General features: G+C 37.7%; 1 protein-coding gene across 1 annotated transcript; it reads right to left on the minus strand.

Annotated features, from left to right (window-relative positions):
* Positions 1 to 122: 122 nt before the first annotated feature.
* Positions 123 to 22873, minus strand: LOC130215491 (uncharacterized). The gene is made up of 12 exons (XM_056447303.1): positions 22793 to 22873; positions 22590 to 22711; positions 18425 to 18748; positions 17448 to 17768; positions 17015 to 17128; positions 16723 to 16767; positions 12192 to 12506; positions 10711 to 11022; positions 8660 to 8968; positions 8081 to 8386; positions 4692 to 5006; positions 123 to 3248 (listed from the first exon to the last, which is right to left on the minus strand). The coding sequence occupies exons 2-12, from the start codon at positions 22633 to 22635 to the stop codon at positions 3145 to 3147; spliced, it is 2511 nt and encodes an 836-aa protein (XP_056303278.1). The 5' UTR covers positions 22636 to 22711; positions 22793 to 22873; the 3' UTR covers positions 123 to 3144.
* Between the last annotated feature and the right edge of the window lie 980 nt (positions 22874 to 23853).

Here is a 23853-nt window from a genome sequence, read left to right on the forward strand (position 1 = left end):
ATGCCAATTTGCACATAACAGCTGCACATATAACGTTGTATATAGTAATAAACATGTACATACACTTGTCAATTTGTATATTTGCACTCACTACTTCAATTTTTTTTTTTAAATATATTTATTATCTGTTTTTTGTCCTGTCTCTGTAATGCTGTTGCACTGTAGAAACTCTGTCACGAAAACAAATTCCTAGTATGTGTGAACATACCTGGCAATAAAGCTCTTTCTGATTCTGATTCTGATTCTAAAACCAGGCTGGTCGACCAGCTAAAACCAGCCATCCAGCTTAGGTTGGTTTAAGCTGTTTTTTTCAGTAGGGACGTGGGTAGGTCACGTGATCATGACAAAATGGCGGATGTAGTACGTCTGAGTTCCATTCATACTGTATAGAACGTACTTTTCTAACAGTCGAGTAGTACTTTTAAATTAAAATGCAGTACGTACTGGGTAGTAGGCAGTTTCAGATGCAGTCAATCAAATCTTGGAAATGGGTTTTTCAAAAGTAACAGAGGAATTTTAAGTTAAGAACAGACCATGTACTCCAATCTTGCATTTGATTTGGATTAAACCAGCACTTTGGGTTATTCAAAACTCAGATTTGGATCTATTGGATCCAAAATAACAGGATTATCCTGATCCCATCAGAATTGTGGATTCAGTTTTTTTTTTTTTTTGATAGATTTAGTAGATTAAAAATTAGTTTTTTTTTAAGTGAATGATCACAAATTTAATGGTTACTGATCATATATAAATTCCTTCATATTTGAAACCTATATGAAGCATGGCACTTCTAATGAGATCTGGTAAACGACAACAAAAAAATATCAAAGCAGTATTGTATTAGAACAAACTAAAACATGTCAAATTTTTGTTTATTGCAGTGTTTCTGTTCCTTACCATTTAAAACAATCAATGGCTGTTTGTGGACACTGGTATTTTGCCTACCTGTTGTTCTTTGTTAAGCTGTTGGTTGTATTTAAGGCTCTGGTAAACCGGATTTGGTAATCCTGAAATTTGGTATTTGGATCACAGTGATCCAACCAACCCAATTATCTTTTTAAAAAACTGTAGTAAAAGATAGATCAGTTAATCCTGGATAGCAAAACATGACATTTCCAAATCTGGACCAATTTGATCCAGATTGAATGTTTTTGAAAAACTGGGCCCTGGACTATCATTTCCACAATCTGGACTATTTTGAGTCAACAGAAATATCGCCATTAGCTATGTTTCCATCCAAAATGTGAATTAACTTTATGAACAAAACTGGATTATCGCATAAAAGACCTGCAAACAAAAGCAGCATTTCCGTCCAATGAGTCAAAGAGAACAAAATCATCACTTCCTGATTATCTGGCACCAAATATCAACAGTAAAAACAGAATTTGCTGCAGTAGGAGAAGCTGCTTGAATCTTTTCTTTAAAATTCATTCAATGACTTGCGTCTCAGAAGGCGATCCTGACATGCAGTGAACGCACGGTGGCATTCGAAGGTGTGAGACGCGGAGCACAGACATTCTTAATTCTGGAGGTCATTAATAACATAATTATTAATTAACTAATACTGAGACGGTTAAGGCATTTTAGAATGACCAAAACAACCTTTCAAATGTTTTACAGTGTGCTCAGCCTGCTGGTTTGTCCATTCGCACACATTTTAATGGGCATACTGTAATTTGTTTGGGAAAAGTGTTACTATCGTAGTTCAAGTACATCTTTTCTTATCGAATAAAAAGTTTATCCTACTCAGTTATGCGCATTTTCAAAATTTAAGAGCATCTTGGTATTTCCATCAAACTTTATGCGCATATCCAAAGCGCACATAAAAAAAGGTGCATGGAAATGTAGCTATTGACCAACTAAAAGCTGGTCTAAAGCCAATGGTGTATGTATTTTTTTTTTTACTTTATCAATTGAGCGTGTTAGTAATATGCATGTTCATATCACTACATAAACGATTTATTACACACATGGTCATTATAAGGCATGCTACGGATAAAACTCAGCCATAATGCAGAGTTCAGACTGCACAATTTTTTTAAGCAGTCGCGTCACAGATGTTTTCACACTGCATGACTATCTGGGGTAGCATTCCATCGCTGCTGTGTTTACACTGTAAGATGGATTGGCGACAGGAGCGTTCACATTGCATGACTTTACAATAGGAGAATCGCCGACAACTTTGTCTCTGTCCTCAAACTACATCTCACAACCAAACACGCAAGAAGTCACATGGAAACAACACAAGGTCATGTAGTATACCTTTTGTAATTAACTACATAATGAGAAAGAAGCCTTTAGTAGGGTAGAAAATGTACTTATTTTGCTCACCTGGGTTTAGAAGGGAATTAGCAATGTCTCAAACTTTTTTCGACCTGGTTGTGGAGTTGCTCAGACGACACGTCAAACAAACACGGGTGCTCCTGCCAAATTTCCACTAGTTTTACCTCCACTTCTTGGGTCCAAATAGACCAAAATAAGTGCTTTTAACTTAAATAAGTGCCACCAACTTCCAACTGGCCTGCAGATACCCATACTAGTGGATTCTGCTCTCTCATGGGCTGTAGGTAATCGCCAATGTTATTTTTAATCAGAACAATTTCACACGGCAGGGTTTTGAATCGCCAACTATCTTACGGGTGTCAGTGACTCATCAGCAGTTCTTTCAGATCGTGTCTTTGATAGTTAACACTGTGTGACTGTTACTCACGTGAAAGAGCACAGATTTGCACTGGTTTTAGGCATTTGTCTGCAATTTTTCTCAACCTGTCGCCGAATAAAATATCATGGCTAAAACCACGCAGTCTGAACTCGGCATAAGAGAATTAGGACAACTGTTTTAGACAATGCGCTGGGCACACCAACCATTTTTCCCATTCTTAAAATAGCAAAAGTGGATTAAAAAATACTCTAAGTGCGCTGTGTGCTTTAGAGCATGTTTGGATTGTTTAAATGGAGCCCATTGTTTGTTTATGTTGAGAGATTTCGAATAAAATGATTAATAATCAACAGCAGAAGTTATTTGATCCAAATTTGATCCAAAATGTAATAAACTGCTTAACACCACATGGGTTATTTCATTGGCCAGTTTCTATAGGCCCATTAAAGATGCTAAACCTTCACACTAGTGGCTGTCTCATCTCTTTAAACTGAGCTTGTTCCTTGTTCCTTCATTCTTTGAGAAACCGCTCCATTCGGCAACGGCGTCATTTTAACTGCTGATTCATTTGGTCGGTTTCTGGTGGCATCTGAAAATCAGACAAAGACAAAAGCAGGCATCAGGCATCATTACAATGGCAATTATGAATTCACCTTCAGAAATGCCAATTACCAAAGTTTTCCAATGTGCAGACATGGGACTAATGCTGCGGTCACACTAGAGTTTGAGCATGCAAGATTCTGTTATACGGTGCTGCGAGAAGGGGCGGGATTAAACAAGATGATTAATTATTAAAAAAAGTGAGCGACTGATCCATATTTTAAATTTCTATCCAGAGAGGTCATGTTTTGATCTTCAGTTGGTCTTGCGCAGACACGTGATGCGATTTCGCAGGTTAGATTTCACCAAGCTTGAACTTTCCAACATAGCAAACTGAAAAACTTGTCGCACAGGCTTGCGTTTCCAGACTGCTCCATTCGCATGTATATGAATGGCAAAAAAAATGCAGCGTGACAGCAGCTTACATACAAACTCTACTGCAGAGGTGGACCGCAGGGCAGCACGATTAACCAAAGGCAATTGTTATGTGCATTTTGTCAGTAAAACTAATTCTCTACTCGCATACAAGCTATGCAATATTGTGTGTAAACTTGCAGACAATTGAATCAATCAATAATGAAATCATAAACATGCCCTCTGCAATCCCAGCTGTTTGAGTCACTTCTCAAATGAACTACAGCTCGTGTGTAGTAAATGCTGTATCAGGGCTGTGCAATATGATGAAGTTCTTACACTTACAGTTTTGTGGTTCAGGGTCAGATATGTGACCTTGTTTGGGCCCATTGAAAAATGGCTGACAACGCAATCACCTTTTGTTGCTGCTGCTTTGACGTCAGCTTGGCATGTCGATGTCAAATATATCAGATTATATATTTTAGGCTGTTACCGAATACGCCTTCCACTTCTGAATTTACTACTCGACCATTAGTAAAGTATGTTCTATATAGTATAAATGTTAGTATGAATGAAACTCTGAATTACTACATCCGCCATTTTGTCATGATCACGTGACCTGGCCACGCCTGTTGCATCACTCCCATTCATGAATTCTCTCGCGGTGCATCATAGGATAATGTAGCGCGCATTGGATGCACACTTCAGAATCTCGCCGGAAGTATTAGGTCATCTGGGTATTTCTGGCATACTGATTTTCGAATTCTAGGAGTTTGGACCTACTACTCTGCTCACATACTGTTTTTAGCATAGCAGAAGTATGCGATTCTGGATGCAGCCTCAGTCTGAGTTACAGTTTATGGATTTCTTTTTCCTTTCTGGACACTTTCATTTGGAATAAAACAATAAAATTCAAGGTATATTATGAAATCAAAACCCATAAGCCATTTGTTGAGCTTTGAACTGTAAAATCCTCTCGGCATGAGGCTGACTAAATTACAAAATTGTTCTTTTTAAAAAAAATTGCACTTAAAACTAATAATAGATTTGGGTATAATTTTAAAGTTAATTTACCCACCAGAAACGGTAACATTGACATCCATGCAAATGTTCTTCTCTCGTCCATTGCAGATCCTCAGCTGATAAACTCCAGTGTCGCTGCTTCTGGTGTTTTTCACAGTCAGAGATGCGGTTTGATGGTGCAGCTCCAGTCTGCCTCTGAATCTCTCATCATTCTTGTATGAAGTCTTACTGACGTCTCCGTTCATTCCAGAAGCTAGAATCACACCTTCAAATGTCCACTGCAACTTGTCATCTCGCTCTACATTAAAATTAGTGATCAAAATTAAGCTTTCTCCCGCCATCACAGATACAGTGTTTGGATCAGTCTCACCTGGTGAACAAACAGAGAAAGTTACTCAGACTGTGATTAAAATTATCATCTTGTGTAACCTGATACAGTGTTAATCAGCCATACTCAAATAGCAGCCATCAGTCAGTATCTTGAATGCCGCTTGATTATTTTAACATGTTTAGCACAACAGATCAGAACTTTGACTGAAATATGGCAGAATTTAGCCAATATACTATATCTTTTTGTCTTTCATTCATGCATGACTCCAACTTTTCAATAACTGCTTGCATTTATATAGCTCTTCACTGGACACTCAAAGAGCTTTGCACATTTTTTGGTGGGAATCTCCTCATCCACCACCAATGTGCAGCATCCACCCGGATGACATGACGGCCATTTTGTGCCAGAGCGCACACCACACACACCAACTGATTGGTGGAGAGGAGACAGAGTGATGGTTAGGATGCCATGATGGACAGAGGTCAGTGAGTAAATTTGACCAGGATGCCGGGGTTAAACCCGAACTCTTTTTCAAAGGACACCCTGGGATTTACAATCATAGAGTCAGGACTGAGTTTAACGTTTTATCCAAAAGATTGAGCAGTATAGAGTCCCCGTCACTATACTGGGGTGTTAGGACCCACACAGACCGAAGGTTAAGCACCCCCTGCTGGCCTCACTAACACCACTTCCGGCAGCAACCTAGTTTTCTCATCTGGTCTCCCACCCAGGTACTGACCGGGCGCAGCCCTGCTTTGCTTAAGTGAGCGACCATGTGGGACTTGCAGAGAGCTTGCTGCCGGCATCTATTAGATGTAGTTTTTCAAGTAAAGCTGGATTGCCTTGACATTTTTTATCAGTATAATGCTGCATTCACACCAAATGCAGAAGAAGCTTCAAGCACGAGTGATTTACATGTTAAGTCACCGCAAAGACACGAATAGACATCCTGCGACGTGATATGAGTGAATGAGGTGGTGCGAATGGTGCGATTCTCGTAAATGAAGTGTCGCGACTTGAGCGTTTTTCACGATTGACTCGCAAGTCGCTCAAGTTTGAAAATCTGAACTTTAGCGGACATTTGCACTGTGTTAACCAATCAGAAGCTTTCTCTTGTAGCGGCGTGCTTATGACTTGCACCTGTTGTTGGTGTCCCAGGGGGAAATCCTCCAGCGGACATCAGACAACAGTTCATCAAACTGGGCTTGGCTCAGTCATAAGCACCGCTGAAAGCCTCCATCATCCAACTTAAGTTTCTGGAGGAGTTTACGAACTCGCAGAGCTGGGTGCACCTCTGAAAAGATCTAGTGGACTCAGACACTACTCCAAATGAATCGACGCTGATTATCAGCCTTCATAAAACACATAAACACTGTTATTCTCTTAATAAAATCCATGTTAGCCATTTAGCAACAAAGCTACAATCACCGGGCAGACAGAAGACCTGCCCATTATGCGAATCCTCGTCTATTATTCAGTGAATTTGATGTGCAAATGAAGCAGATTTGACACACGAATGAATCGAGCAAACTCAAAATGTTCTTGCATCTATTTACGCGTGAAAAGCGTGATTTATTCACCCTTGCCGCGTCTGGTGTGAACACAGCATTAGGGGTTGTTCATTTATCATGTCTTTTTTGAGTGAGCAAGTGAACTATTTCTAATAGAGGCACAAATTGGGAGCGACGCAAACAAGGTGTGATGTTTTTGCATTTTCCAGGCGCACCTAGTTGAAAACATCTTAACTTCTCAAAATGGAAGCAAACAGTGAGAGTCAAATGACTAGAATGAACCAATCAGCTTTATACTTTGTATGGAAATATATAAACACAGCAAAGCCAAACACTACAAAAGTGTGCTGAAAATGAAGGAAGTGACACATCTTGCACTTTCCACGCATGTTTAGACAAGATATGTAAACAGCCTCTTAATCAGCATATAAAGTGCACTTCAGTGTAATATTTGTCAATGACAACTAAGAAAAGATAGCTTAAAGGGCCATGAAAACCCCTCAAGTCTACCTCAGAAGTATAAAAATAAAATGTTCCAAGATGGGCGTGGAGCTCTGGGAGCAGAAGGAGGAGTGGGCGTGGCTGTGGCAGGGGAAAAAAAGGTGAGCAAACAACTGTCAGTTGGCTCACAAAATGAGACCCAAACCCATGAGGAGACCCATGATTGTATAATTTACAAAGTTAAAATGCAAAGAAATAAACAGTAATTTTATTCTACATATGTTATTCGTAATGTCATATGCACATAACCACAATTTATTATATCATCATAAAGATAATCGTGTTTGTATAAACAGGTTTCTTGCCCTGTCTATTCCAACCATTAACCCTGCCGGTAATCTGGGGGATTTAAACATGGGCGAACACAGCAGCACATATATAGGCGGTGTGTCTGAATGATAACGAACTCAACTGATAAAAGACAAAGTCTGCCATTCTCCAATTCTCGAACAGCTGTACAGACAAAAATGCTTGCTGCAAGCCAACAGCTTTGCAGTATCGGCCCTCACAGAATCGCAGGGAAAAACATGCAACAATCCCTGTTGATCATGGAAACAACACGCACAACCCATGCCGTGTGCAGACGCCATCTAACCCAGTCATTGTGTCACAGATTGGTAGGTCTGCCTTGCCTTCGAAAACAAGTGCTCTAATGAATATTTAAGAAGCAGGGTGTTCTCATAGAATAAGAAAACTCCACTATGAATGATAATGAGAAACAGACGTATCATCACTCCACTGGCAGATTCACGATACGTCACCGATTTTGATCCCGCCCCAATAATGATTTTAAACCCGGGAGATGAAATTAGCTGACAAAAGCTCAAAATTATCCAGTTTTCCCCACAATTAAAGCTAACAGGTGCTAACGGTGTCTTAACTAATGCTCAACACACACAAAAATCTGTAAAAAACTATTTTTTTTAAAGTTCTCCAGGGTGTCTTGAACCTTTAAAATTGGCAATAATTAACTTTTTGTTTTTACCCATGGTGCATTTCATCATTCTCATTATTAAATAATGAGAGATGGAAATGCATTTGCCAAATGTGTATATGTGTGTGAGTGTATAAAGTGAAGATCTAATAACCTGAAAGACTCACCACACACAAAAACTCTGAATCTCCTGTAAAAGGTCCTCCTGCTGCTGACGATGTGTAGTTTATAAGCTCCGGAGTGTTCGCTTGTGATGTCACTGATGGTCAGAGATCCAGTCATCTTGTCCAGCAGCAGTTTGTCTCTGAATCTCTCGTCGGCTTCAGTAAATGTGCTCTCTGTGGTTTCTCCATTCATTTGAGCTATAAGGTTGTCTTTGTCTCCAAACATCCACAGGATCAGATCATCTTTTCGCAATTCAGCAAGAACATTCAGAGTGACGTTGTTTCCCTCCTTTCCTAATATCATACTCGCTTAGAAACAAAAAAAAAAGTTAGATCAATTAGACTAAGCCACACTAAAACTACATGGTAGAATTAAATTATACAACGGGGGCTGTTGAATGCTTGATTCTGATTGGTTGATGAGCATTCTAAGGTGTGCAGTTATTTTCAGATAAATGTTTTACAGTGCAGCAACGGAACTAGTTTAGCATCACTATGTACTTGTATTTCTAATGAATGAAATGATCCATACAGCAATCTCTGGATGAACACGGAGGAGTTTGAGCTAAATCACAGACTCACCTCTGACAAAAATTAAGAAGCGTTTGTAGCAGCGCCCTTTGCTGCTGTTGATCAGTAGTGTATAAAGTCCATTGTGTTCAGGTCTGGTGTTCTTGATGGTCAGAGATCCAGTCTGGTCATTCAACATCAGTCTGCCTTTGAATCTCCCATCAGCTTTATCATATGTAAAGATACCCCTGTCCCCTTCCTTGATTTCAGCTATAAGAGCGTTTTCTTCTCCGCACAGCCACTGTATCTGATCTTTTTTACCAATTTCAACATGAACCTTTAGCGTCACATGATCTCCCTCCGTCACTGACACATTGTTGACTGTCAAAGAAGTGCAGTAAAAAAAGAAAGAAATGAGATTGTCAATCCCTTAGCAAAGATAAACGTACAAGTGAGTTAATTGTAATGAAGCCTATTAGAATACAGTTAGAGTGACTTAATATCTCCTTTCAAGAAAAGCTAAAAAATGAATAGTTGACATTCTAAAATACTTAAAGGTGCAGTATGCAAGTTTGACACCTAGTGGTTGAATTCGGTATTGCATGCCAGGTTTAAAACAAACGCAAGCGCAGGTTGCCAGATTAATGAAATCACCAGGAGTGTGCCTAACTATCGAGCCTAAAGGCTGATTTAAGAATGATTTAAATTGTGTTCTAAATAAAAACAACGGCGCGCAATAGAAGGAATATTTTCCATATTAAAAAGAGTTTTTGAAATTGAAATTTAGAACTAAGTGCAAACCAACACATATCAGTGATTCAGCATCTACATTTAATAATGTTAAAGAGGGTTAATATGTATTATTCAGATTATAAATCTTACCATTTCGTTGGAGTGTATTAAGTGCATTTTCTGTGCTTTTGAATGGCTGTATTGAAATTTTTGTCATATTTATACACACACATTTATTTATATATATATATATACACACACACACGCGCACACACGCACACTATTAAATGTCCTATTAGGTAAAGGTTTTATTATAAACTTTGACACTGTTGAGGTGTGAGGTCATCTCCAGGTATTGCACAATAATATATGATAATAATAGTATATGATATATTGATTATTGTGACAGGCATAGTTAGGTTTTAAATCTGTTTTGGGTTTTCCCAATGTAAATAATGCCATGCAAAGCCAGATGAGAACATTTATATGACACAGTAGTGATTTGTTCTTATAATGAATCAATTGAGTCAAAGAGTCAGTGATCTGTTCATAAAGAACAGCCATTTGCTTTATTGCTGTATTTAATCTAGATGCTGGCAGTTTCCGGGAGAAACCCATGCGAGGACGGGGAAAACATGTAAACTCCACACAGACACATCGACTGGTCTGGTTGAACCAGTGACATTCTTGCTTTAAGGCAACATTGCTAACCACTGGGCTACGCCACTGTATCTAGAAAAATATAGAAGGAAGGTGGTGGGAGGGGGGTTTCGTCAAAACAAATATAACTGAGGTATGAAACTCTGGTTATATTATGTGACTTATGATTCACCAATCAGACAATTCCTGTGTTAGCTAATGCGGAACCATCTATGGTCAATCCTAAGCATGTGATTTTTCTCAAAATTAGTTTATAAATAAACCTGCCTATTTGTTATACAATTTGTTGAATATTTGTCCTATAAGAGCATTTATTAAATAAGTAAATTTTTTTTTTTATTAACTTTTACATCACGAATATTGATTTTATTCTTAGCAACCCCACATAGTTTTGTAGCCCACTTACCCTCGGTAAGGAAAAACAAAACTGCACGTTAGATCACTCGCACCTTATGAACATTGGCTCTGATTATTTCCCATTTAAGTTAATTTGCGCTGCCCAAATTGCATTGGTGGTTCTTTCATTTGTGCATTGTCCATAAATCATCCACAGAAATGTCCGCACCAGTCGGTGCTGTTTTAGAATTACTCTCCTGTGCAAATTTGACATTTGGTAAAATCTGGCCTATAATCCCCTGATACTGATATGAATATTAATCATGTAATGTCTAATAGATGCATTTCAGTACATCTACGTTACAAAAAAAAGCATATTTCAATTTAACACTCACTTTTAACCTGCACTTTGAAGGTCTTGTTGGTGGTTGCCCTGCTGCTGTTGCTGATCTGTAGTTTGTACAGTCCTGCGTGATTGTTTTTGACGTTTGTGATGGTCAGAGATCCAGTCTTCTTGTCGAGTTTCAGCCTGTCTTTAAATCTTGCATCAGGGCCGTCAAACGTCTCTCTGGTCTTTCTGATGTTTGCCATTTGGGCTATGAGACTGTCTCCTTCTCCAAACATCCACAGGATCAGATCATCATTCTGTATTTCAGCGTCAGGGCTTAAAGTGACAGAACTTCCCTCTGTCACTGATTTTACATCCTCTTCATTTGTAAGCGAAGCACATAGAAACAGAGAAATACAGACACAATATTCAGTACTGAACAAAAAGATTGAGTGCATTCGATGAGTGCTGTGGTAGTAAAATAAAATGGCATCAAATTAACCCTCACAGGTCAATGATACTACAATATAAACATCACACACACAGTTGAAGTCAGAATTATTAGCCCCCCTTTGAATTGTTATTCTTTTTTAAATATTTCCCAAATGATGTTTAACAGAGCAAGGAAATTTTCACAGTATGTCTGATAATATTTTTTCTTCTGGAGAAAGTCTTATTTGTTTTATTTTGGCTAGAATAAAAGCAGTTTAAAATTTTTTAAACACCATTTTAAGGACAAAATTATTAGCCCCTTTAAGCTATATATTTTTTTCGACTGTCGCCAGAACAAACCACCGTTATACAATAACTTGCCTAATTACCCTAACCTGCCTAGTTAACCCAATTAACCTAGTTAAGCCTTTAAATGCCACTTTAAGCTGTATAGAAGTGTCCTGAAAAATATCTAGTCAAATATTATTTACTGTCATCATGGCAAAGATAAAATAAATCAGTTATTAGAGATGAGTTATTAAAACTATTATGATTAGAAATGTGTTGAAAAAATCTGCTCTCCGTTAAACAGAATTTGGGGAAAAAATAAACAGGGGGGCTAATAATTCAACGGTACTAATAATTCTGACTTCAACTGAATATCCCAAAACATCATTAAAGAGGGGAAAGACCTACAATCTCATGAAGCATTGCCAATATCAAAATCACAAACTATGGAGAAATATAAAACTTGTTGACTATAGTGTACAAAAAGGATGAGTTAAATGCAATTAGGCTAAATTTAATGGTTTGTAGGGTCACTGGAGACATGATTGTGTCTTAGATGATAGTAAATATGATCTAATATTTCCAGCATCAATAACTAATCACCCAGCTCTGAAATGTTGACAGAATCAGAATTGAAGTTGTTGATACTTAATTTTTCAAAGTAGGGCTGGGGCATATGGCAAAAATGCAAATCTCAATTACTTCTTTTCCATATTAAACGATAACGATATATATTTCGATAGAAGTTGTAATGCTTCCAGATGTAAGAGTACCCCAAGAATGACTGAAGCCAATGATGACATTCATTTAAAGACTTGAGATACTCACGTATGAGAGTAAGAATGAATGTTTGGTATGAGGTCCCGGTGCTGCTGATGATCTTCAGTTTATAGACTCCAACATGTTCACTTGCTGTGTTTGTTATTGTTACTGATCCAGTCTTAGAGTCCAGCCTCAGTCTGTCTCTGAATCTCCCATCAGCACCATCATCTGTGGAGATCTCTCTGGTATTTCCATTGACTTCTGCAATAAGAGTCTCTTGCGGTCCAAACGTCCACAGTATCTGATCCTCTCTCTGAATTACAGCATCAGGCTTTAGAGTAACAGATCCTCTCTCCTTCACAGACACTATCTTCGCCTCATCTGTCACAGCAGCACATAAATATAGTTACATGTGGATATTATGAATTAATCTCATTTATTATTTGATTAAATGTAAATGAACAATCTAATAACCAATGATGCTACATGAACTGACTTGTTAGTAGAAATGCAGGCATTCCCATTCTCCTGTTTTACAGTGTTGATGTGAAAATGAAAAGTGCAGTGCTGTTAATGTCAGGGCAAACTCTGGGTTGAGGATACAAGCACAGTTCATTATTGCAAAGATGATAAGGTAATGCAGGCTAACAAAAACACAAGACATCACAAGGGCAAACGAGAAATAAACAAGAAATAAGCAAGGTGAGCAGGCAAAGCAGACGAACAAACCAAATACATCAAAACAAACTAGGTATGTGAGGAAAAGAAAATTTAGGTCCAAAACACAAAATTCTGGATGCACTTGGCTGAAAACCAAAACTGCTTTGTAATAAGTATTTATTGTTTTATTTTACAGTGTTTTGTTGACAGTAAAATTTTAATGACAGTAAATGAGTCGAGTACAGTAGCACTAATGCAAGCAGCAGAAACAAGTATACTAGATAGACATCTACTGTTGGCACAATATTTGAGCAGACTTTGCTATTCCGGTAAACATGTGCAGTTTGTCTATTGATATGTAAATGTGTACATGAGTGGAAAAACCATAGAGCGGAATATTGAGCTATTTTGAACTTTGACCATAGCGTATGCTGGTGCTCTTGCGTTTCGGTCAGTGCAGCAACAAACTACAGTACCATTGCATGGCTCAATCCACTGAAATACATGGATTTTATAGCACTGCGCTTTCTGTGTCCAGTGTAAAAGCTGCTTTACATTGTGTGATTACTAGGCTGGAGGAGGAGTGAAATAAACACGCTGAACATCGCTGAGTAGTAGGGGTGTCAAATTAATTGTTCTTCGGTGCACAGCGATGCAGACACGGACAATTCGATATCAGTTCAGTAATAGATCCTAACCGGTTATTTCGTACTCATGTCATTCTTATATGTGCTATATTGTGGTAGCTTACTATGGTGATGGAGGCGAGCGTGAGTAATTAAAGCACTCCAAATACTTAAAAAGCAGACAACTGCACACAATTCACTGTCTGTGTGTTTGCTGGACAGTCTTTCACTGACACAGAAGTTACAGCAGAACCCAGAAGCCCCTATTTCACTGCTATTTAGAAAATGAAAGCTGTAAACTCCATTTCTGCTTTTCTCTCTCTCTCTCTCTGTCTCTCACTCACTCACTCACTCACTCACTGTGGACCTTTTACCTGCTGTCGTGAGGTAACGTTTTCTCTCCTCTCGGCTGTTACAGCAATACTTGCGGATCCAAACATGAGTGTGTCTGCAGAGCGGGTTTTCTCCACCGCGTTTATTATGGATCAGCTGATCGCCGCACCATTTATCAGTGTCACTCATCAGTGAACAGTGCCAGAGCTTTAGTGGCAATGTCAGGGCGTCAGTGTCAATGCTTCCCATTCACTTTGAATGGGTGACATCAGGCGTTGCAAAACTGCATTGTGGATCCATCAGCGCTGCTTCAGTGGTTCAAGTGGCAACGGATGTGTCAGCCAATCAGATCGCTGTATGCAAATACACCAGCTCAGACAGTGGCCTATTGCTGATTAATTTCATTGGCTGACGCTGCTATGATGATTGCGTCAGCCCCAACTTCAGACACGCCCTCTGCAAGCATTGATGCTGAAGCCCTGTGTAAATCGGGCGTTAGAGCCAATCGCAGCCCTGTCTGTTGAGTGTGTGACCAATCATAGGTGTTAAACTCGCTCAATGCTCAAAAAGAAATCAGTATAATATTTACATTTGTTAATTTGTTATAAAATGCTCATGTTGTTCTGTGTATGTACTTGAGTTTTGTTTGATACATTCAAAAAGAGTGTTTTTTTTTTTTCTGCAGGTAAAATTAAAGGTACAATTCATATTTCTGACTGCTCGTATTAAAAGACAACTGTATTACAAACAATATATAAATATATTTATACATTTTAATACAAGAATTTTTGTGCTGTAAAGTAAAACATAAAATTGTGTATGGAAAGTATTGTCAATGCCCCGTGATAGATCGAGATATCGAATTGAACCGAATCGATGGCATAATCTTAACCGAACCGAATCGGAAGACCAGTGTAGGTTCACACCTCTACTGAATAGAATTTTTCGGCTCATTTTTTCCCTCTTTTTTTCCTATTTTTGACCCGAATTTCTGGTGGCCGAAATTTCTGTACATCTCTAAAGCAAACCAAACATGAACGCAGCACAAGGGATGTATTAAAAAGCAAAAACTAAACAAAAACAGCTGGTGATGATAAGATACGGGAAATGCTGTCCAAGAGCACACAACTACAACATGGTGTCCTCTAGTGGCCATAAAGGGCAAAACCAGCAGTGACCATGACAGTTAATAAGATAACTAAAACACATACAGTGACACAAACACAAGAGATGCATGATAAAATATACACAAACTAATCAAACACAAATACGATTGTTAATATCATGCAAGTCAACAGTGGACAAACACAGACTTCAGTTATTGCTACTCTAAACCAATTTCAACAAAGCTGGGGCCCGTTTCAGAAAGGAGGTTAATTGAAAACTCTGAGTATTTTAACCCTGAAATGAGAGAAACTCTGGGTTTTCCGTGTCAAAATGGTGTTTAACTGGAGAACGCAGGGTAAGTCAAGCCTGTTTCTAAAAGAGAGGTAACTTTAACTCCGAGTCAGTTACTGTGGTAAATTACTCCGTGAACCTAACCTGGTCAGTAGCAGGTTTTATTCTCTAAACTCTGAGTTTCAGTCGGTCTCCTCCCCTTTTTTTAAAGACGAAGCGGTATTTCTCGGCTTAGCCTTATGTTTCCACCCATTTTAATGCTCATTTTGGATATGCGCATAAAAACGTCATGACGCACATAACTTTTGAAAATACGCATAAAAAACATGCACATAACTGAGTAAGATAAACTTTTATTCGACATGTGTGAATGGACCAACCAGCAGGCTGAGCACACTAACACATCCTAAATGTTGTTTTGGTCATACATTCTAAAATGCCTTAACCGTTTCAGTATTAAAGTTATTATATTATTAATGATCTCCAGAGCATCTGCAGCGTGTAAAGAGCGTCTGTCTCCGCGTCTCATGGCTTCAAACACCCCCATGTGTTCATTGTGTGACAGCATTGTTTTCTGAGGCGCAAGTACATTTATTAAATAAAGAAAATATTGACGCAGCTTCTTCTACCGCAGTAAATTCTATTTTTACTGTTTATATTTGGCGCCCGTTTATTCAGGAAGTGACGATTTTGTTCTCTTTGACTCGTTGGATGGAAACGCTGATTTATTCACACATCTTTTATGCGATTATTCCAGTTTTGCACATAAATTTATTTAACATATTTGGATGGAAACATAGCTATTGCCTACATTTCAGTCACACAAAGAACGAAGTCACGTACGAGAATGGCTTGTCCTTTTTTAATGAATAATTAGCTTAAATTCACTGACCTTCAACAGGGACATGTGCTCTTACTAGATTAATGGGATTATTCTTTCTGAAAACAATTGTTTAGTTCTGCTTACATTCTAAACGTCATATCAACCTCTATCACTTGATCAATAATAGAGGCAGACACACACAAGCGCACTAAATCTATTAAAACTGATCAACAAGTATAAAAGTAGGAACGTGTGTAAAAATTGGATAAAAGTCACACATAACATTACTTATTTTATTATACTGAAATATTTAAATACTTTAAATGTAAAATTATGCATTAACTTAAGTCTCTGTTTCCCTGATGTAGTGGTGTTGCTCTTAAAATATATGCTCATATTTGCTATAACTTGAGCACATCAAGTTCAGCTGGAGAAAGAAATGCTGATCTCTTTTTTCAGATGTTGCCATAGTCACTCGTAATATCTGCGCTCCATTGATAATGCCTTTTTTATAGTCGCGGTGTGCACGCTTAACATTGAGTTGCTCTACTCAAAGTTGATTGACCATAACTCAGATCAGCTATTCTGAAACCGAAAACTCTGAGTTTTTAATCTCTCGGTAAATCAACTCAGAGTTCAAGTTTAAACTTGGTCGGTTGAACCTCCTTACTGAAACAGGCCCCTGGTGTTAAAATTAGTTTATATACTGACTGTGAAAACAATGTTAAAACTCTACAATAGCATGTTTAATACTTACACGTCAGACTTTGTTGATCAGAGAACTCTGCTTGATGCATTTCCGCTGTTTAGAAGCACATAGAAATAAAAGTTTTATAAATACTTGGAAATTTAAACCAATCAAGCAGTCTCTTAATTCAAACATGCAATATACTGTAGCTTTAGACAAAATAAAGAAGCTTGATCAAAATCAAAAATACTTGATTTCTAAAAATTTATTTTGTAATATTAAACTCAACATCATAACTATTAACTATATATGGAACGTGCATTCTACATTTAACACTCTTCTGTAGCACTACATCACTCACTTTTAGGAAGAAGTTTGTGGCGATGGTAAAACACAAAAGCAGCTGCTCCTGCAAACACCAGCAGAAGAACGATGACAGATATTCCTGCTGCAGCACCTGGAGATAAACCTGAACCTGATCAAGAAAAACAAGAATGAACACCATAAACATCCACTACTGTAGATCTTTAGATAATCGTTGTTAATGATCCTTGATTAATTACAAATAAAGATTTCTTTTAAGAATACTATTTGATATTTATGTACTAAGAGTCTGTAATTTACATCAGCTCCAAACACATGGATGTATTCGCCATATTGGAATGATCAATTTAATGTTATTCATTTTAAATCTAGTGTTTTTATGTGATTTAGGATTGCAGTCTGTTTGCAGAGGCTGTAGATGAAATGTAGTTATGCTTAATATTGTTCAGTTTCAAAAGTAATATTCTCACCATTGACAGTAACATTGAATAACCACTCAACAGACCCATGATCGTGGTTGATCTCTGCTTTATAAAGACCAGTGTGTATGGTTTTGATGTTCATGATGATCAGAGATCCATTCTGACTCTTCCTATTTAGTCTGTCTCTGAATTTCTCAGTGTCTTCGTTGGGAAAGGTGATATCTTTTCCATCGAATTCAGCAATGCGTAACATTCCAAACCTCCACAGTATTCGAGTGATATTCTTTATTTTAATAATATCAGTGTGAAGAGTCACAGTCTGTCCCTCCATCACTGACACTGACAGATTCATTTCAGCATCAATAATCCCTGCAGAACAAACAGAAACAGCATCTAAGAAATCGAAACACTGGGAATGTTAATGAGAAATCATTTAAAGAGAGAATTTAGTTGTGCCTTATTAAAATAATTAACCATTTTAATAATTCAGCTATAAATAAAGAACAATCGGTCTGCCTGAGAAAGTAGGCTCCCAAACAAACAACCCATAAACGTTTAAAAATTGTATGTTTGCCTTTATTTTTATCCTTCATGAAAACAGCTTATGAATTGTAATCAGTTACTGATCTCAAATTAGGCATGTCAAAATCTGTATTATTCAGTAATATAATCTAGTAATTACACATTTATAGTAATGCTTTCTGGCTACTTTGGATTAAGTTTGTGCTAACTTATCTTTTAAAAGTACAATAATCTTGTATTAGTTTGATAGATGTAAAAATAAAAATAAAAATCATTATCAGCAACAAGTGAAATTAACAGTTAATGCTTCAACATTGAAAATACAAAGAATTTCTTTTTTTACTGTTATAATTTTTTAACATAGTTAATTAACATTTTGGATTTGTTTAGCAAAATTAACCACTGCAATTCATTCTAAAACATGCATGCATAAACCTAAAATTCACTGGTCAGAGTTCAGTTCGATTTGTAAAATAAAAACTTAAAAATATACATATCCTCACCAATGACTGTAACATTGAAGAACCACACTGGAGAACCAGATTTGTGGTTGATCTCTGCTTTATAAAGTCCAGTGTCTGCGGTTGCGATGTTCATGATGGTCAGAGATCCAGTCTGACTGTTCAGCACCAGTCTGCCTCTGAATCTCTCAGTGCCATTAGTGGGATAGGTGGTATTACTTCCATTGAATTCAGCAATGGAATCTGATGTATTTTCAAACCTCCAAATTATTCGAGTGATTTCCATTATATCAGTAATATCAGTGTGAAGAGTCACATTCTGTGCCATCACTGACACTGACACATTCATTTCAGCACTAAACACACCTGCAGAACAAACAGAAACATCATCTCAGAGACAGGGACGGACTTAACCAATAAATGAGGTAAGCAGCCGTTTAGGGCCTTAGGAAATTAGGGGCGCCAACCAATGCCAAGAATCCTATATTAATCTTCTAGCTCTTTTATATATTTTCTATCATATATTGTAAAATCTGTCTATAACCGTTAAGACTTTAACGTTATTGCTCCTTTTTAAAACCAGGGACCCCCATGAATAACGGACTGTTCCTTCTGTACATGCACAAGGTGTGAGCAGCAGTTCAAAGACATTGCCAGTCTGTCAGCAATCGTGGTAGAGGTAGGTAGAGTGTGTGTAACAGGTTTTAAAAATGCTTCCACTTGCTTTTCTTTTATGTACATGGCCCTTTAATTCTGAATGACCCCCCTCTCTGTTCATTGGCTGGTGGCATGTTAAAAACTAGTTCCGGACGGGTCATTATTATTCGCGCCAGAAAAGAGAGTGGTCGTTGTGAGTGAGAGCTCCTGTAAAATACATATTTTCTTATTGATCTTTTTGTTTTTATTATTCACAATGTATCTTTTCTTTGTGCATAAGATACAACTTTATACTTGCTAATATACACCCATCATTGCAGGACGTTAGACTGCCGAAACTGATCACTGTGTTTGTACTCTGTTTACCAGGTACATGATTTAATATTTACTGTGTTTCTGAACTCATGTTATATGTTTACTTAATTATTATTTGCGCCAGCCAAGAGAGTGGTCGTGGACGACATGTTAAGTCTAATGTTAAGCCGAAACTGATCACTGTGTTTGTACTCTGTGTACCAGAATAAAGTGATCTGTTCAAGGCGTGATTGGGTGTCGGGTCTCATCTATACTGTACACGATGCAGAGGAAACCGAGTACTAACCGTTACATGTGCACGAGTGAGAACTTTGAGAACATTTGGGAAAAAGTAGAAATAAGACAAACAATTAAAACGCAGCTTGCTCTGCAATCTTGCTTTCTGGCTGAAACACCTGTTAGATGGTGAGCGCTGTGAGCTTGTTAAGAGATACAGGGCCCGTTTAAATAAAATAACATTTCGCAGTGAAAAGTAGCCTAATGGCTGCCGATTCATAAACAGGTGCCGATTCATATGAAAAGTAGTGAAAAGATTAGTTTCACTGATTGTGAATTAAACTTATTTAAATGTTTTTATTTTATTAATATTAAAGTGTAATCACAAAAATGGCTAATTAACTGTACACAGTTTGTGAACTTGTTTTTTCATTTGTGAATTTATTCTATTTAATTTTAGATTAAGAAGATAAGGGTTCATTTAAATATTAATATATATATATATATATATATATATATATATATATAATATAATATACTTTAAATATATTTTAAACATGCAGGTTTATTGACCAAAAAAGATAGAGAAAAAATAAATGTTGAGTTTCAATGCTAGGGCCCCATACTTGGAATTGCTTAGGCCCCTTTAGCAGTCGATTCTGTTTCCTTCTGGAATTCCAGTTCCCTCTCCACGAAGCGTGTCCGCTAACAGAGTCTGCAGACACAACCCCAACACAATTGCGTGTACGGAAAGCAAAAATGGACAATGCTTTCATGTCTTGCAATGCCAAAGTAACATAATAAAATAAATCTGAGTGAAGCCGATCTGAGTGAAGCCGATCTACGGTGTCAAATGTCAGTAGTTTGAATCTGGAATGCATAAATTATTTCATAACGAAACCTACAAACTACGAGTCTATCAGGAGACGACAACAGAGACAGAATTTTATTTTATTTTATTTTTTTTCTTCTTTACAAGAATTTGGATGGTAAACATATCAGGACTACATTAAAGTTCGTCCATGAACCTGCTTTCTGAATCCCAGGATTTAAAACATCATTTTACAGCACCGCTCGATGCTGATCGCTTGATTTCATAGACTGTAAAATATATGGACGTAGCATCCGTGACGTCACCCATAGGTTTCTGAACACTGCAAAAGAAGCTACAAGTAGGCGCGGCCAACCGTCGACGTTTTGTTCGCGCGTCATCGCACCCACGGCGGGATACCAAACAAGGGCAAAGAGGCAGAGAGTGAGCGGAGCTACAGACACCTGCTGGCACTTTGCTTAGACCTGGCAGACAGACTTTACTTTGGGAGAAACGCTTAATACTCTATTACCTGCGACTCGTTTGTGTTCTGACCACATGTGCTCGGGTGTACACTATATCAATAAAGTGTTTAGACTTTTAAAAACACTGTAGTAATATATTGAGCCACTAAGCATTGTTCTTATGACGTTTTTCTACAGGAGGAAAACGCAAATTACTTCCAAACACTTCAAATATAGTGTGTGTTAGTAAATGCAAGACTATTGATGAACTCCAGCAAAACACTGTATGATAACGCTTCAGAGGACTGATCTAGAGCCTACAGCTAATCAATCTGTCACATTCTGGAGAGCTTTACGGGTCTAAAGAAAAATATTGATGATAAATGATCTTAAATAAAACAAATACATTTATAGAGATGGTATACAAGTATATAACTTTACTCACATGGGAAACAAGGCCACATGAATGGTTTGTGGGCACAATTAAATGCACACAGCATCCCATATCATCTGATAATTGTAAGAAATAAGTCCAAAAGGCAACTGACTGTGTAAAGCCACATAAAACAACACAAAAATACGATGAATATGCTGAGATCAGTGGCTAATCTGCCGGATTCAGCTGAGGTGAAGTGACGGCGACCGGCGAGACCTAGCTGTCACTCAAGTGGCCACGCCCTTAATTATGCAAACTTAATATAACCTAAAATAAAGGAAATGGATGAGTTATAAAAAAAATTCACCCCCCTCACAGTTGTCATGGAGGGTAATAATAGCTATATGAACCAAAATCGTTCTTTGTACCAGGCTGTAAACACCTTTTTTTCGGCTGTAAAGTTCGCCATTCTAACAGTGGGCTCAATTGCAATTTGCTCTATTATGGAGCCAGGACTAGCGGAATTTTGATGAATTGCAGTTTCAGTTACTTCCGTATTGGCTTCCCGGGGGAGAGCTGGAGGTTGCCGCTTGCTTGATTTCAGTGTCTGCACGTTCACGGTCGCGTGCATGAGCGACAAGCACGTTCCCGACTGAAAGGTTTACTGAACAGCGCCTACTGGTCACAGTTTTCGACGGGTCACATATTTCGGCACAACAGGGGAACTGGAATTCCAGAAGGGAACAGAATCGACTGCTACACCCACAAATCACTAAGTGTCCCCCGGCTCAGAAATTGACACACTGCTGGGGAGTTTAATAAAAAAATCATTTAAAGGGAGAGAATTTAGTCCTGTCTTGTGAAAATAATTAACACAATTTTAATTATTCAGCTGTAAATAAATAATAATCAGTCTGCCTGACAACGTAGGATCCCATACAAATAATCTATATTCATTGTAAAACTGCACGTTTGAATTTCCTTATTTTTATCCTTCATGAAAAGTGAGTTACTGGTCTCAATTTAGGCTGTTATGAAAGCATTACTTTCGTTAAGTAAATAATATGTGGTGATGTATTCATGATACATATAGTATGATTATTAATATTTTTTTAAAGTAATTTACTGTACTTGATTTTTTTTTACTTCTTTACTACCCAGCTCCAAGGAAAGTTATTACCAGGACTCATGGGGTTCAGGAAAAAAGGAGCCAATACACTGTTGTCACCCTTGTTGGTTTAAAATGCTGCGATTTAAAGATCAAGAGGTTTTCAATTGCCGTTTTCCTTTAATGAAACATCAAAAACTATTTAAAGGGGTGAAACCGAAAGCAGGCTTCCATAATAAATAATGAAACCGCACACTTACCGCATATTGGTAGTAGAAACAGAATAATCCCTAAAATGTTCTTCATACTGTTGCTGTTTCCAGCTAAATCTGACTTCTAAAAACAGTATTAGTGAGTCTCCGAGGCACACCCAGCGCGTTTTCTGAAAGTAACAACAAATCTGGAAATCCGTGAAGAGATATTACTAAATAAACCAAAATGATGACAGAATACGTTTGTTTACAAATCTGGGTCTGCTCTTCTTCTTTTATGTTGGCGGTTGGCAAGAGTCTCTTGCAAGGCGTAAAACTGCTGTCCCGTTCGTTTGGACGAATCGTTTTTGTGATTCGGTTCTTTGAAATGAAACGGTTCACCAAAACGGACTGAATCATTCAAAACCGTTCGCGTCAATTAATACTTATTCAGCTACTCACTTTGAGACATACAAGACAGTCACTTCGACTCAGAAAAAAGCTAGTTTCCGAGAGAATATGCTAGTCTAACCTGAAATAAATCAAACCATGCTGAGAGAATTGATGAACTGATTCATTTTATTCGGACAGATCATACGGAGCATGCGCGAAAAACATGGAAGAGCTGACATTTACCACTGCCTGATAGGGCGGACCAGTAGGCGAAAGACCCGGGGAGACTCCCGGTGCCAGACCTTAATGTCACAGCAATCTGCTGTTTCATTTATCCGGTGGTTTTAATTTCTGTTTTGTTATGAGCGAAAAAAATAAATACATGTGAAGAAAACGGGACAAATACAAATGACACAAAAATTGATCGAAGAAAAAAATTATCAAAAGCATTGGCAAAATAGGATGAGTTTTTACAACACAAATATTACATGGCCTACCAACACATGACAGGAAAATATTTTTTCCAGTGTCTTTCCGAAGATGAACAATTGAGAGATGCATTGTGATTTTAAAAGTGCACATGACTACAACTACACAGAAGTAACTAGCACAAAGTCATGAGTAGAGTTTGAAAAGTCACGTGTGCCTAAATTTGTGAGGTTGTCATTGACCCTTCCCCTTAAATGGACACTTGGGCCATTCTTTCTCTCTCTCTCTCTCTCTCTCTCTCTCTCTCTCTCTCTCTCTCTCTCTCTCTCTCTCTCTCTCTCTCAATTCAATTCAATTCAATTCAGAAGTTGCTTTATTGGCATGACAAATGTTACAAATGTACTGCCAAAGCATTTTGAAAGTTTACATAAAAAATAACATGCATAATAAAAGACACAGTAAGTAGTAGTAGTAGTAGTAGTAAAAATAAAAGATATTTATGTATAATAAT

Source organism: Danio aesculapii, chromosome 22 (assembly GCF_903798145.1).
Source record: "Danio aesculapii chromosome 22, fDanAes4.1, whole genome shotgun sequence".
Classification (NCBI taxonomy): domain Eukaryota; kingdom Metazoa; phylum Chordata; class Actinopteri; order Cypriniformes; family Danionidae; genus Danio; species Danio aesculapii.

Excerpts from the sequence above, each read along its gene's own strand:
- LOC130215491 (XM_056447303.1), bottom strand. The coding sequence starts at position 22,635 with ATGAAGAACATTTTAGGGATTATTCTGTTTCTACTACCAATATGCG. Across the intron at positions 18,749-22,589 it reads GTTTCTACTACCAATATGCG|GTGTGTTTAGTGCTGAAATG; the intron begins GTAAGTGTGCGG and ends TTTGTTCTGCAG. Across the intron at positions 12,507-16,722 it reads TGATCAACAAAGTCTGACGT|ATGAGGCGAAGATAGTGTCT; the intron begins GTAAGTATTAAA and ends CTGCTGTGACAG.